Source organism: Miscanthus floridulus, unplaced genomic scaffold (genome assembly GCF_019320115.1).
Source record: "Miscanthus floridulus cultivar M001 unplaced genomic scaffold, ASM1932011v1 os_2624_4_5, whole genome shotgun sequence".
NCBI classification, from domain to species: domain Eukaryota; kingdom Viridiplantae; phylum Streptophyta; class Magnoliopsida; order Poales; family Poaceae; genus Miscanthus; species Miscanthus floridulus.
Genome location: NW_027098416.1, coordinates 1 through 17,021, shown reverse-complemented (window position 1 = coordinate 17,021; position 17,021 = coordinate 1). Strand labels below are relative to the sequence as shown.

Below are 17,021 nucleotides of genomic sequence, written 5' to 3'. Positions count from 1 at the left end.
ACGTGCTTGACCCCAACCAGCACCTCCTCCACACCCTCGCTACCATGTGCGGCGACAAAGACAACAAGCTGAACGGGGTCGATGGTCACGAACCGTTTCCAAACCAACCCGGCTGCCTTTCAAATACGGTTTTGCGTGGGTTGGTTTATGGGTTGGTCCGGATTAAAACCCGACCATGTACAGGGTTACATCATGAGTTTATCCCATAAACTTTGATGGAATCAACTCATTCCTTATGCATATACTCATTATTAGCTTGTGAGTAATGTGGTGGTAATGGATCCACTCATTCTATTCCACAAACCACCTCATTCCTCGGACCAAACACACTGGAATTGTTTGGCAGGATTGTCACGATGAGCCAGCTATATTTGGATTTTAATCGTATCAAACAGGCCCAGAAGGGCAATTTATGCTGCTTGGAATATTTGGAATAAACAAACTGATGAATTCGAGGTCAGTGGCACTCAAGATGCATGGTAACTAAATACATCTCCTAAGTCCAAAACTAGAAAACCGTCCATCTGCAGCAACTATTGTGCCGCTGAGTTGATATGTTGCTGGACGCAGGAAGCTCCACATGTTTTCTGCTGTGGAATGGCCACAGAACTGTCGATTGTTGTTTCCTGACTAAAATATGACACTGTATTAAGGGTGCTATATGTTTTCCTGCATTTAACTCTTCTGCTAAGCACAATTTTTTGGTGATGAATGCTTTAGTATAAAATCCAGCACACTATGTATTTGCCACCGTTGGTTTCCACTTGCAGTATACCAATCCAGATATGTGCAGTCTCCTGGTTTGTGACATCATGATTTAGTGTTGGATCAAGAGCACGAAGGATGAAACCATCATAGGTTATTGTCTGCCTAAGTAACTGGATTCACATAAGCTAGAAATGAAAACAAAGTTTGCAATACTTTGCAGATAAGCACAATTGCAGCTGCTACAATTGCTAAGGTCAACCATGGGTTGCTGAAATGATTTTGCCACAACCATGCCATCCATCTGTTTATACGATTCTGATAGTGTCTTTCTAGTTTCTCGTGCAAAGGCTGCAGGTAGTGACTGGAACTCATATCAAAGTCTATATTTTTTCCAAGCTTGGCCAAAAAATTCGACACATCTGTATCTGATCGCATGTGATGCACAACAATTCCTCTACGAAGGTGTACTGATAAGCTGAGACATGAAAGCAACATAGGCAGTTATGTCGTTCCCAAATTTAGGACATGCTTGCTCAAAGGCAATAAAATTACGTAACAGACTACAAGTTTTGTCATCGATAATCAAGCGTGGAACCTCCAGCAAACCTTCATCAAACACCACGTCCAAAAGAGAATGAGGATCATCCATACTATGCTCCCTCTTCTTAAATTGAACTCCTGCTTCATGATATTGGACTGCCCGGCGCCAACACTTCATATGGTTACCCCTTTGAGAATGAATGTGCTGGCAGTTGAACACCAAACTTACGTCTTCACACTGATTAGAGTAATTAAAATATCTGACAAACTTACCAAGAAGTCTGTAAAAATAATGGGATTGAACCTGGTATTCATGATGTTGAGCAATATTCTGACTAGGTTTGAAGTACAAGTGGCATAAATGGAGCAAATGTTGGAAGTCCTTTGGTCTGTCAGATTCGCCAATAGCTGTAGTATACTTCCTCAATATACCTTCTATATGCTTAGCAATAGTTTCTGTAAGCGGTGTACTGACAAGCTTCTTATATGCAAGGATCTCATATACCCTCTTGAGAACAAAAAATGGGATTTGGTTTTCTAGTAGGAATATATCACGGGTGATACAACTAGTATACATCATTCCTATGGGATCAAGGTTCCCCTGTGGTCGGCCTTGCATTAGATCATGAAAAGTATCAGTTTGTGTACTTTGACATTGACTTGCATCTGCATTTCCTTGTTTTACTTGATCAGCAGATATCTCAATCAATATGTCTGATTTCTCAGTTTCAATATTCAACGCACCAATACCTTTATGTAACTGCAAATCTTTACTGACGGGCATTTCGACAATTTCATTTGTTGCATACAGTGAATGTAGTAGAAAGCATACATCAAGTAGGAGCATCTGTACAAATTTGTTGCTTTCAACACTGATATTGTCTTGGTAACAGAACCTTACTTCCTCCTCTAGTCCCATTTATCGCTAAAATGTAATCATGCAACTCCTTATGATGGTTATGATTCAAGACAAATTTTAGACACTTCCATTTCTCTCTCTCCATGGAAAGAACATTTGGAGCTGAATTGTGATATGGCCCGATGGAAACAAAAATAGGTTCATAAGCTACTGGATCAACATGGCGGATATGTTTCGGGACTCTGTAGATCAATGGCAGTTTGTGACGACATGGGTACCTTTGATGAAGAGAATGATAACGATTGAGTTGACTTGTGATGGAAAATGCTATTTCATCTATGTCCAACGTGACATCAGTGGTACTCTTCCCTTTCATCAATGCTTCTTCTTTGATGGCGTCTGTAAGGCTGCGGTATCTGCAAGTAACGCGAATTAACAAGAGGTTAGAACTAACATGATAAAGAAACTGAATGTGCAAATAAATTGTTGACATATCATTTAACAAAAATAATGGAAAATTGACTAGGGAAGAAATTTCTGTGGTCAGCTTCTTTTTCGCAAATGTGCCTAGACTTACCAAGATTAAAAGGCGACATATACGAGCATTACACTACTAGCCTTGCAATGATCACCAACAAAGTTCAAATACATACAAACTATTCGTGACCTGGCACAACATAGTGTTTAGGAACACAACTAACAAAGCAACATAACCAGTACTCCTAGAAACATTTCAAATTCAGATTCTCTTTAGAAACATTTCAAATTCAGATTCTCTTTAGAAACATTTCTCTACTGACTCAGAATCATTTCGTGGAACCGTTTGGCTAGCTCGCTAGATTCTTGAAACTAGAACTGGAATCAGGAGAAACTAGGTTTTGGGAGTTTCTCTGTACTACAAAATGAGAATTGGTTCAATGTGAAACATTTATCTCTTTCTGGTATTTCAGAAACTTTTGTCACTGCCAAAAGCGCCCTAAGTGAACAGTGTAACTTTGACCTCCATGCACCGCCGTTCACAATGAGCACACGGAACACAGCCGCCTTCTCACCACCATGACAAATGAAGACGAGATGACCACTTATCTGATGTCCCAAACACAACCTGAAGCACATCTTCACACAATCCTTCTTCATCAACCAGCTAGTCCAACAAGAATCGACCTTATCATGCACCAACCATCACTGAAACGGGTGAACCACTAATGAAACAACAACGGCCAAATAAGACCGGAAGCCCGGAAGCCATGTGCTGGAGACTGGGGAAGGGGAGGTTGCGCAGCCCTGATAGATAGTTGGAGTTGATCTCCAACACCAAGAACTACCAAAGCCAAGACGACCACAAGAGAATGACTCGCCACAAACAAGCAAGCAACCATATTGGGGAGCCATGCTAACATCACGAGATGTGACGATCTCCATTGGCGAGGCAAGGAGGTCACTATGACTAGAAGAATCCTCCATGGTGGGGCTTGGAACTGCAACACCAAGCACCCAAGCAGCCTCTTCAAGAGACAGTAGCATCATCACTAATTCATCATGGAGAGCGAGCTCGTCAGCGGAGAGTTCCCTCATCTCTTGCCCCATGTCATGGCGAAGAGTCACCACCTTGGTGATTGCCAATTGAACAGAAGGCATCGTGAGCCTCTCCAGTGGAGACAGGTATGTGACGCACAGAACTGAACAATACATAACATCTACACTGTAACTTGTACAATTTGAACTTATGATGTAGCATTGTTTCATCTTGCATTTTCTTTGACAGAAAACTCCAAGAGAAAATGAAACATCTTTTCTCTGGAAAGGAATGATATAACTTCATAACTGATAACTGAAAACAAAATTCAGAATCCACAAAAAGATATTCTGGATTACCGATATAGTGGTTCAGGTAATTTCAGAAAAGATGTGCTTCAACTCATTATAGGATAATGCCAACTCTGAGGCAGGATAGACCAACGCGGGCCAGTACTCACTCCATTTTATAATAATTGACCAAAATATCTGAGGCAGGGAAGGATCAACGCAGCACAGTACTCAATCCATTTTTTGACCAAAAGATCTGAAATACTTGGCATATTTCAAAAGTTGCCCTTGATACAAACTCAGGTGGAACAATGTAGCCAATCATCACGTTGGATAAGGAACTAGGATATTCAAGTTCCAAATGCCAGATTCCCAAGTTCTTCCATTTCTTCTCCCCAGCAGCTTTAGGGTTGTAAGAAAGGCAATGAAGCGAACATATCTAGCTTTTCTTCAAGTGTGATTGCCTAAATATGTATCAATTGGCTAAAAGTGCCAAGTATTAAGGGAGTACATTCCAGAAGAACTGAACCATTCCACCAATCCGGACATCTTTTAAACACATGCTATAAATACCTGTAGTTTCTTCTATCGATTCTTTTATTGGACAGACTTATCGTAGCAATAACATGTTTACACATTTGCGATTAGCTTCTACACTGCTTGAGCTCTAAAAACATGTAATGCATGAAAACCATACATGGAACTAGGGATGAAAACGGATCGGATACGGACAGATATCACCGATATTACATTTGTTTTCATATTTCTGTCCGGATTCGGATTCGAATACGGATAGTGTCAACTATGTCGGATAGGATACGATTAGATATCGACATCATAAATATGCGATTTGAGCATTCGGATACGGATACGGTATCGGATGTTGGATATCCGGACTCAGATATGGACAGATCTCAACCCCTCTAAACGGATTCGGTTTCGAATACGGTCGGAAAATATCCGTACCATTTTCATCCCTACATGGAACTATGAAGAAATGGAGAAAAAAAGTTTTGAAGTGATCCTGTACCAACAAGGACAAAAATAAAAAAAGCAGATACTTGCTCCAAACTATTGAGTGCTCTTTGGCCACCTGCGATGGATTTTTTTTTCACAAATGTATTGAACTTAAATGCTCAAATTTAATTATGCTCGAAACTTGAGTTGCAAATTTCCTTTCTTTTTACTAGGCTTACAGCTAAAATGTCAAACATAAAAATATTATAAACACAAGATATTCGAAACTCGAAAGGAGTATATATTCCAGTGTTCCCTTAATTTCCTAAAATGCCAAATGGAGCAGTTACAAAATGCATTACGGCATTTCCACAGGACATAATTTCAGATGACAGAAACTCAAATCCTAATCATCCTAACATGTGGGGAAATCAGGAACAGGAAAAGCACACAGAAATGGATCCAAACCTATTTTCTGGAAGGGAAAATAGCGCCCCGATAGTCTCCCCACGGAGGTGATCCGATCAGAATTCCGTCATTCTTGCATCGCAATCGCAAATGTCTATAATTGTGATCAGATGCCCCCTTCCACACCACATAGTTCAGAAAACCGGGTGTCAGATCTCAAAGAACGTTGGTTTGTTGGCCTAGATCTGTGGTAACTGTTTTTTATTTCTTTCTTCAGAATGAAGATTTAGCTTAATGTGCCGCAACACAATCCAGTGATAATTGGGCTCACTCTGGCCGCCTGGGCTCGTCGCCGAAGGATGCAGACGAGCTTCGTTAAACGGCCCACAGTAGCTGGAATGCCCATTTATCAATTTTGACCTAATATATATAAAAAAACATTATTAATCATGATGTATAATAATGATTATCATTAGATTAGCCATTGGATATATTTTTATAATAAACTCATTTAAAATATAAATATTACTAATATTTTCTACTACATGCCGTAAATCCTATGCAACTTTTTTTAATACAAAAAGTAGACTACAAGATGATGATGTTTGCCGGTGGATTGCTCCTTGAGATAGGAAAGCGAAGCATGTCAATTTACAGAGTTCCTAGAAAATACAAATGCCATGAGCTGCAGGCCTATCAATAAAAGAACAACACTGCTGCATCTTAGAATAAATTTAGAAAAAATATGAGCATCCACGTCAAACAGAGAACTTGAACTCGGATAAGCACTTTCCATCGCAAAGAACCCATCTAACTTATCTATGCTCAATTCACAATTCTCTTTATTATTATCTCTCGTCTTGATGGAGTGGGTCCCGATCTTTCGACAGGTAGAGATAATTGTTGATTTGGTGGAGATGCGATACACCGATCCGGCTTCAAATCAAGAACCAGAACGTTGCAAAGTTAGCACCACGTCTTCTCATGTTACCAACCGTGTCACAATCCTGTTCACCTCAAAGAGAAGGTTAATCCCTGCCTATGAATCGAAGAACATAAGCAAGAACAAAATAGACGCAATATGAATAAAAGTGTTAGTTGTGGATGTATGATTAAACACACAAAGTTGGGGTCTCATAAACCGATTAACGACGATTATTCAATAACATATTGATCTAAAGTAAAACTCAAACCTTAACTTAGGCGATGGCTATTCAATATATAGTTTAATGGGTGGTCCAAGACCCATATTTGTATCATAAGTCCTGACATGTTACACATCCCAACGGCCCAAAACAAGACGACGCAACACCCTGCCATATTCTAGATGTACACTTGTTTCAACAATTGTCGTTGATTCTTGTCGACGGCAAAAAGTGAACTCGCCGCCGGCACACATAGCAAGCTGAGAGAAACCACGTGGAGCAGATCCTGAGCTCTCTTCGGACTTAGTAGAACACCGGACCAGATGGTCGTGGCCTAGGACGTTGTCGATGCGGGACCCACAGGATACCCCGCAAGAGAGAGAGAGAAGATCTAGTCCAACCAGGATTCTTCCCATATAATCGTAGTAGTAGAACTATTAGGTAATCCTATTAGGAAATCTCATTGTAAACCGACTAGGACTCTGGCCTCCTGACTATATAAAGGAGGGCAGGACTCCTGAGAAAAGAAGGTGGTACAACACAACACAATACAACACTTTACGATCAATCCAACGCAAAGGCTAACGCCGACTGGACGTAGGGCTATTACTCGATCAACGATCGAGGGCCCGAATCAGGATAAATCGACTGTCTCTTGCGTTTACCGTCGAGTTCTGCATACGCCGAAGCCCGAACATACTGCCCCGGGGACCCCCGTGGCAGGCTATCGCCACGTACCAAAGAGCTATCCAGACTTGCCTTGGGAATCAAATCGGTGAAAATGTGGAGGCATACGTGGACGATGTGGTGGTATAGTGTATTTTCATACTATACTTATTTGATTTGATGTTATAAATATCAATACCGTTTTTTATATTGACTAAGGATACATCTCGGTGGAGGTTTCATGACCTAGTTTCTAAGACTGTCTTGTGTTGGAAACGGTGTACATAAGCTGGATTTCAATGAAACTTATTCATCACATGATACTTCAAAAAGCACTCACCACCCAAAGATCCCAAGAAGCGCTACAAGGTTTCACTCCAGAAAACACTCAGATGACATTTTGTTCCTACTCAACAAGACTTGAAGGAGCAAAGCGAGATTTTCAGAGCTCAACCATGAAGTGCTCGGGGGCTTGTCGATGCGGGACCCACAGGATACCCCGCAAGAGAGAGAGAAGATCTAGTCCAACCAAGATTCTTCCCATATAATCATAGTAGTAGAACTATTAGGTAATCCTATTAGGAAATCTCATTGTAAACCGACTAGGACTCTGGCCTCCTGACTATATAAAGGAGGGCAGGGCTCCTGAGAAAAGAAGGTGGTACAACACAACACAACACTTTACGATCAATCCAACGCAAAGGCTAACGCCGACTGGACGTAGGGCTATTACTCGATCAACGATCGAGGGCCCGAACCAGGATAAATCGACTGTCTCTTGCGTTTACCGTCGAGTTCTGCATACGCCGAAGCCCGAACATACTGCCCCGGGGACCCCCGTTGCAGGCTATCGATGGTCAAACATCGACAGGCGTGTCAGTCAATTTGACCCTGTAATTGATAAGGAGGGAAAGGTGATCAGTAATTTAAGGTGAAATATGTCGGGTGTTGCTCCAAACAGTTCCAAATATGAGGCTAAATAGCCGATTCGATAAGGCTATTGACTAAATAGTTGATATCCAGCATGTTCATAATATAAGATGTTGAAAACGAACATTATTGGCAATTATCAGATATAAATGATACAAATCTAATGCCAAAGATCATAAAACATACGAAAACATAGTAAAGGGGCTAATATGAATGAAAGCATTTGCATTGACTATATCCCATATTGGCTCAAAGATTAGGACAAAAACAAGTACAATAATGAAAGCCAATACACTTGCAATGCATGGGTCATCGGCAAAAATAGCTGATTCCAAAGTAAATAGATGCATAGCACGTGCCCAATCACTTATCTAGTATAGATGGATCTACAAGCTCATCCAATCTAACCTATCATCATTAACAGAGGGGGGTGAGCGAGTCGAATATAGCCATAATAATGATAACAAATTAAACTCTTAAAACACATAGATCTATCCATATATAGATAGGGTTATGAGCGCGTGTTACGAGTGTGAGAGTGTAAGCAACCAGCCGAGGGGCCGATCTAAGTGGTTTTTGTCGTATAGCATGCGAACGTTCAACCACCGAAGCATAAGTAAATCTATAAACCGACCAAACCCAATTTACGGCACCATCAATAGGTCGATCGAATCGATGTAGCATTGATAGTAGAATGGCAAACTGCAAGTCTAGCGATCTATAAATGTATTTATATTTGGACGGAATCGCGGACGCGTGCCATACACGTGAAAAGCTCAGGCTATCGGCTAAAATATCCGATAGAAACATAGCGGATGGATGATGTCATATCTCCCTTAATGAGTAGATCCATTGACCAAAAATACCCGATCTTGTGCACTACCAACAAGTTGGTAATGATGATAGCAAACCAGAGATTGATGACTAACAAACCTATTCCTTAATGGAAATAGGGCTTCAAACACCCACTATGATCGATCAAGACCAAGATAAAATGGTTGGTAAATGGGATCTAACGTCAACGGTTGAATCTTAGCATAAAAACAGTCGACAGACGATAGATCGAAAGATGAAGACTGAGAAATCTTTAATATATATCGAGCAATAGGTGATATTATGCTAAATAGTAAACTATTTAACACAATATCGATAACTAATCCATATCAAAATTTGTATGAAATTGAGCCGGACCGATGCAACCGTACAAATTTTGATAAGAATCAAAGGATAACTTGTATTAGTAATTGTAAGAGATACGAGCCGGACCAATGCAACCTTACAATAACTGATGATAACTAACTTATACAAAGCTTGCAAGAGGTCAGACCTAACCGATGCAGTCTTACAAACAAAGTATAAGTCATGACAGATACTCACAAATAAGCCGAAGGTCAGACCTAACAGATGGCAATCTTGCTTGCCCAAAGAACTCGCTAAGATCTACTCTACTCCTACTCCTAAGGGGTGACATAGAGCCGAAAAAGGTAAAGGTACTTGTTTTGATTGATGTGTGGATGTCCATTACAATAGTCAGGGTTCGATATTTATACCCGAGGCTTGACTACGAGTCCTGGTCGAAAAAGACCAGTTACAAAACTTGGTAAAAGGGAACAAAACTTTCTAGATTACAATAACTTGGACCCCAATCTTCCCCTTCTATGGAGTCCAACGTGTCTTCTTACTCCATGTCTTGTCGTTCCTGCCGATAGGGCCCATTCCTTTGAGATGATGACATCATCTTATCCATTTGATTATGATGGAAACTTAGTTAGCCGATCTTGCTGAATATTTTGGGTTTCCTTGATAAATTCTGATCTCCTGAACTAAATTTCGGTGTCAACAATTCTAAAGTAATTTTGATGTGGGACCAGTGCTATTAGAAATATTATCTCCTTAGGCTCTGTGCATAGGAAGAACATCCAAACATAGTGCGTGTCTGTTTTAGTGCAAGATGCTCCAAGAGTCTGAGATGGACTTGATGTTGGGGAGAGTACCGTCGCCCGACACCCCTTCCTCCCCTCCTTCCTGCTCCTTCTTAAAATTCATCATGCAAAGGTTGTTTTGTAGGATTGCCCCACGATGGTTGTTGACGATGATTTCGTCAACATTCTAGTTGGTAAAAAATGTCACAAATCTATGACATACGAAAGGACATAAGCCAACCATGAATGATTATGGTTCAAATAACTTGATTCCACATGTACATGTCCTCTATTTGAATGTAGGTACAAAATGGACGAAGAACCAAGCTTGGGGGCCCAACTTGACACGTCTCCCGACCACCCAAGTATGGCAAATGGACAAACCAACTCCACCATCATGATGAGCAATGCTTCTGGAAGCCACCTGCAGAAGATGAGTTGATTTGGCTCCATATGGAGGTTGGGTGACCTTCACATGGACCCTATCAGCCACTGCAAGCTAGCCAGGATCCTCCCAACACACTCCCAAGCACTCCTAGCCCTTGGATGAAGAGTGTGCTTTCTCTCAATAGTGGAGAATGAAGTCCCTCGGATTCAATGACCCACATCTCTATCATCCAACATGATCAAGTGGTCCCACCACCCCATATCCACACTAGGAAATTTAGTATGCATTCATATCTGAATTCTCCATTGCCCTTTCCCTTTTGCTTTTTCTTCATGGATCCTCATGCTTGAATCTTCAAGAACCCAACTTCCTTTCATGCATAAAACATTGAGAAAAGCTTTCACAACAAAAATTGAGAGTTTTTGGGTAACAAGAAGGGGTCACCTGACCGCCTATTTGCACCCACTCAGTGCACCACCTATTTTTCTATGACACGAATTTGATGAAGGGAACATGGTGCAGATTTGGTAGTGACAAGGGGTGGAACCCTGGTCGGTCGACCACCCTAACTTTGCCAAATCTTGTCACATTTTGTCCATGTGACCTTATCTAGCATCAAAAGTGGTTTGCACTTGAGTTTGTCACTACTAAAAATACCCCCCTTAGTGACACTTTATTTATACATTAGACAGGCTTTATTTCATGTCTACGAGAACATAGGGACGTTTTCATAAAGTGTGTTAGAAGTGTCTTCGCATGGAACGTGTCAGAACTTGTAGAGACAAATTCTCAAAGCGTATCAAAAAGATGAAAGGACGCTTTGTAGACGTTATTTGCATGTCTACACATATTGATACACTTTTATAGATACATTTATAAAGCGCATCTATTTTCTTAGTTATGATTTCTAGCAGTGCTTTATTATGTGTTAAGAAATTTAGAGACGCTCTCATAGATACATTAATATTACATGTGTACCTACTTAGTCACGCTACGTAGTGATGCCTTATTGTGCATCAAGAAGTATAGAGACGTTTTAATAGATGCATTTATATGGTGTGTGTACTGATTTTGATACATTGTATAGGTACACCGTGTTGCGTCTCAAGAAAAAAGTAAAAAAATCATATTGGTGTCTACTAATATAAATACGTTGTTACAAGTTGTGTTGTAACGTTTTAGTACGTCTTAACAAAAATAGGGACGCTTTCATAGATGCATCTATAGCGAAACTATTAATATAGACACACTTTATATTAACAGCCTACATATTAGAAACAAAGTTATTTTTTAATGGTCATGAATGATTTTTATACTAATTTCTATGATTTGATAATAAGAAAGTGAATCATGAATTGCATTGATAAAATCTATTCTATCTTTACAAACCAAGATACTGATTAAATAATAGATTAAAGTGCTTTGAATAAGACAACCATGTTCATCAAGAAGCTTAGGAAAAGTGACCTTATCATACAAATATATATAATTTGTCTCTAACGCCTAAAATCTATCTTGTTCACACTAAACTTGTAGTTTGCCTTCCCATCCACATCAAGTCACATGCTTCCATTTACTTGTAGCTTCCAACCACATAAAGTCACATGCTTCCATCACGCTACAAAAATAAGAGGAACCAAAGTTTCTAGGACATCAACAACTATATATGTACTATGCTTGTAGCTAGGGAAATTAGAAATGAAATAGGAAATGTATTACCTGCATATCATTTGTTGGAAGTACGCATTAGCATTTGATTCTTCAGAACTGTTAGGCTACAGCAGAACCTACTTAGTCGCCTTCTGAAATATAATGCTCAAATTTCAGTTGTTGCATGTTATCACATAGTTCCACTAACAACTCAATATCTACTCATCTAATTGTCGTGTATAGCATCTGTTCTTATCATTTTAAACAAGAAGCCATTTAATTTGCTCTAAGTCTTACTCTAAAGTCTAGCTAAGAATATATGCTCATATCAAAATTAATATAGAAAAACAAAAAAAAACTTCTCATGTGGTACAGATAGACACAACAGGATATGAGGTGTTCTATCACTGGGCAACTGATTTGCTCATGTGTGGTAACGATGACCGGGAAAAATCCTGGTTTACTTTAGAATCATAGACATGTGATTGCTGCTTTTTTTTCAAAGAACTATAGTATTCAGGAGATTAGAATGTAGCTGTAAGAGGTGTGATGGGGAGGGGGGCTGGCGGCTGCTGTGGGAAGGGGCGGCGGCTAAGGTTGGCGGTGTGGAGGAGGGAGGCGACGGCAGAGAGAGAGAGAGAGAGAGAGAGAGAGAGAGAGAGAGAGAGAGAGAGGAGAGGGGTAGGAAGGAGCAATCGCTCGTCTATTGCTTAGTTTGATTGATTACATCGCCCCTAGTATTTATAGTCCCTATAGGACTTGTACTCCAAGCAACCTATGGGAGATCCTTTCCTTCATTAATCATCTCATCTCATCTTATCTCATATCCATAAGTAACCATGTTTCCATTGATTAACTATGATGTTGGTGCGAGAATGAAGTCTCCTTTTACCGTAGAGCAAACAACGATTCGAATTGATTAGGATCAGCTAGGGTTTCCCAACCATCCGACATATGCAGGTCCAGGACCTACATATATCAACCTTCACTCGGATCCTCCAAAATATGAATAGGTTTCGCGCCACCTAGAGAGCACAGTACTCCACCGTCCTACATCATCTCTGATGTTTCCATAGGGTGGGTACACGCTACTCTCGCCATCTCTCTACTCCCAGTGTGTAGTTGTCCTTTCTCATAATGGAATAGCCGAGATATTAGGTTTACAAGAGTATGTGGCTAGTACTGCAAAAATCTTGATCCAAGGGCCAACAACAGACTGGTCCTTAGCCAACATAGGCAGGACAAGAACGACCAGGAGAACCTGTCTGCCCAAGAACACTTACCATAACATCAAGCCCCGCTCGGTCTCAATTTAAATATTACTATTATCATGGTATTCTCCTGGCCCATAAATAGAGTCAAGAAGAGTAAGGTAAAACCTATTTCTCGCGAATGATGAAACCATCATTCGACTTCTATCGAAGTCTAAGCATTACTAAGCATTAGAGACATCTACCTATTCATACTAACAGGGTAGAACTAAGGATACCTGAATATCAAGGTAATCATGCATCAACGGTATTCAACCAACTCCTAATTACTTAATGCACATCTCACAAGACATAAAGTGTATTAAAGATTTATAAAGACTAGAGAAGGGTTTATACTCCAGGGCTTGCCTATGTTGTGCAGAAGGTTAGTTTCCACATGACAGATCACATGAGTTAGATCTGGCACCAATCACCATTGGTGGACGGACCTCCTCCGAAACTTGATCAACACAAACCTTCTCACTCTCATACTCTACATGTAATAAATGATGCTTTTCTTAACATGATGGACTACGTGCCATGATGCATGATGAAAGACACACAAGTGCATAACAGAATCTAAACTAACCTAAGAAAGTTGAGTACAACTTTCCTTCATCAAAGAACTAGGGTTTGTTGTTATAAAGACATTTTAGTTATTTATAACAAGTTAATTAATTGTCTATCATGAAAGTAATTACACTACCATGGACCAGCAAGATTAACATGCATCTTAACTCATGATCATTATAAGGAACTAATAATTAAGGCATAGTAATTACTATATAAACAAGTTGATTATGTGGTTATTAAGAAAGCAACACTTATCAGATTATACTAGTCAAGCAAGGCAAGGTATCTAACTAACATTACATAAGTTCAACCATGAGGGCAAACAAGGATCATCACATGACCTAATCACATGCATCTACTAACTAACTTGTATCACCCAAACATTTATTTAAAACATTTTAAAATTAACCAACAAGTTGACCATAAGCAATTCAAGAAAGTAACTTAGATGCCAAAGAACAGCAAAGGGTTAGTGTTCCAAGGTCTACAATTAACTCCAAATACACCAAAGTCATTTTAAGATTTACCCTAACTATTATGGTAATTATTAATTAATAATTAAAGCATCTAATTAAGTAGATAAATTAGAATTATCAAAATAGTACCATAATTTTTATGGAGGCAAGTATAAGCGTGTAAAGCATACACAAAAAGTTTAATGATTAAAGGATAATTATTTTAGCCTATAAAAATCATGGAAGGTCTATTTATTAATTAAAAGATGTAATTTTTAAGCATAGAAAAAGTACTTATTATGCCTACCTCATATTTTCCCTCATACAGAACATCATAAAAAGGCCACACAAAAAGTTTCATAATTTGATAAGCTCCAATTATTTAGTTATGAATTAAACAAAAAACTGCATATAAAAACATTTTCTGAAAAATAAAAACTTGGCCCAGACTTTTCTCACCAGCACGTAGCCAGCCAGAGCCACTGACAGGCAGACCCTAGTCAGCGCACAATGTCCCCGCGCTTGACCAAGGGTACACCGCCGTTGACCGGCGGGTTCTCATCGCCGGCGAGGTCTCCGGCGACGAGGGCGGTACCTACGTGCTTAGGGTGACCTTCCACATTGATCCAGGGTGATGGGTGACCAAGCTAGGGTTTCTACCGAGCTCGACGCCGGCCATGGCAGCCACGGCAGAGCGGCGAGCTTTATGCCAGACATGAAGGACCAATAGAGGTTAACATAGAGGCGTCCTGGCAGCACCAGGGACTAACCACGATCACGTGAGACTACTCGGTTGAACGTATTAGGGCTCGGTTCATGCATAGCCTCGTCCATGGCAGCTCGGTGGGCATGGCACGACGATGCGATGGCAGACTGGCCGTTCTGGCCCCTAATCGGCCTATATAGGGACGGCTACGCATTTTAGGTTCTCACTGAGACTTGTTGAGCTAGGCGGTTGAAGTGGAGACGGCGCAGATGCGGCTACCGGCGGCGAGGACGAGCACGACGGCATGAACTAGACGGCGAGGTCATGCTCCGGCGCGTCCTATGGATATAATGGAAAACTGGCGAGCCGATGAGCTTTGTAGTAATACAAGGAAACCAAAACAATAAAGGAGATGGTGGGAGATGCTCAGGAGTGGCCTGGCCATGGCGGAGGGGAACTCGGCAGCGATGGCGTACTGCTGCGACGATAACGGCACGCGCAGATGAATTAGGCAGCGAGGAGCGGAATGAGTGGGTCAAGGAGATGCATGAGGAGGAGGCGAAGTTGGATGTGCGAGCAATTAGGCAAAGGCGCAAAGGCGGCGACGAATTGCGTTGGCGGAGCAAGGCTCGACGGCGGCGGCGGGAAGAAGGAAAGAGGAGAAGCGCTGGTGGCTTCGCGTTAAATTAACAAGGATGTGATTTCCAGGTGCGCTAGCTCCTACTTGGACGAGCCACATAGGCTGCTGCATGCCTAAACGTGCGAACACGGCGCTAGAGAGCGGCGGGCGGCCACCAACGGCGAAGCAGCTACGTGGCACCTGCTTGCCGGTGCCTTGTAGCCGACTAACAGGCCTTCTTCAGCACTCTCTATCTCCCGATTCCTCTACTAAACACGATTAGATCCCTTAAGAAAAATTGTTCATTGATCTGAGCTCTCCAACTTTACTTAAATGATCAACATCCAAAACCTGATGGTTTAAGAGATTTTGAATGTTGAAACCAGGTATACTGAAACTGAAACTAAATTCAGTTTCAGGGTTGTGAAAACAGTTTTGGTTTAAGCAACTTTGAGCAATTAATTTATGAACAATTATTAATCAATCATCGCAACTAGTTATATATTAACAAAGACCAAGCATGCCACCAATCAAAGGAACAAAAGTTGGGCAAATTTTATTTATGAAAATTCATTTATTAATTCACCAAGAATTGAACTTAATAACTGTTTTCAGGGACAGTCAAAAATGGTCGTGAGAGAAACAATTATTGAATTCAATCCTTGAGCTCTAATTTGAACATATTTGATTTAGAACATCATCACTTTTTTGATTCTACATTATAAAGCAGACTTTGTACTATAAATTTTATTTTAACAAAATTTTACTTGTTTAAGCAAATTCACATATATAAAATCACAAAGTTTCTTAATCACTACTATTGACATCATTTCATGCAACATGTGAAACATACTATAAGCAACATATGAAACACCACAATGCAATGTATGCTATAATTGATACATTTAGTGCATGTATAACATGATACTTGGTGATTATGCTTGATGATGCTCATGGTTAAAATTTTAAGTGTTTTTTAACATCTAGGATGTTACATCAACCCTAGTTAACAAGAGTCAACCAGAGCTATTGAAGATGAGTTACTTTGGGATCTCAGGTGCATATTGGTTAGGTTGTCATTGTTTGAAATATGGATATTGACCCCACTACAGAAACCCAAGTGCTTGGATGAATTCCCCATGAACAGAGAGTTACCGGACTATCCATCAGTTGACTAAACAGTAGCAGTAAGTGGGAAATGAGCTATGCTCCACTTGCCCATGGTCATATGCATGAAGATGGAAAGTAAAACATCAGCTGAAGTAGCTCCCAACTCAACTCACTCTCCCATTTCTCATCCTTCTCTGTCTCTAAAGAGCAAGAACAAGAAAGAACTAGAGAGAGAAATTGGAGATGGAGGTGGAAGATGAAGTGGAAGGAAGGACTCCAAGGTCACCATCTCATCAAGCTCAAGTTATCCTCATCTTATCCATGGTCAT

General features: G+C 40.4%; 1 protein-coding gene across 1 annotated transcript; it reads right to left on the bottom strand.

Annotated features, from left to right (window-relative positions):
* Nucleotides 1-1,025: 1,025 nt before the first annotated feature.
* On the bottom strand, nt 1,026-2,454 carry LOC136535244 (UPF0481 protein At3g47200-like). Its single transcript, XM_066527543.1, has 2 exons — nt 2,386-2,454; nt 1,026-2,269 (listed from the first exon to the last, which is right to left on the bottom strand). The coding sequence occupies exon 2, from the start codon at nt 2,165-2,167 to the stop codon at nt 1,163-1,165; it is 1,005 nt and encodes a 334-aa protein (XP_066383640.1). The 5' UTR covers nt 2,168-2,269; nt 2,386-2,454; the 3' UTR covers nt 1,026-1,162.
* Between the last annotated feature and the right edge of the window lie 14,567 nt (nt 2,455-17,021).

Bases quoted from the DNA above. Each gene is read 5' to 3' on its own strand.
- LOC136535244 (XM_066527543.1), bottom strand. From the start codon at position 2,167: ATGGGACTAGAGGAGGAAGTAAGGTTCTGTTACCAAGACAATATCAGT.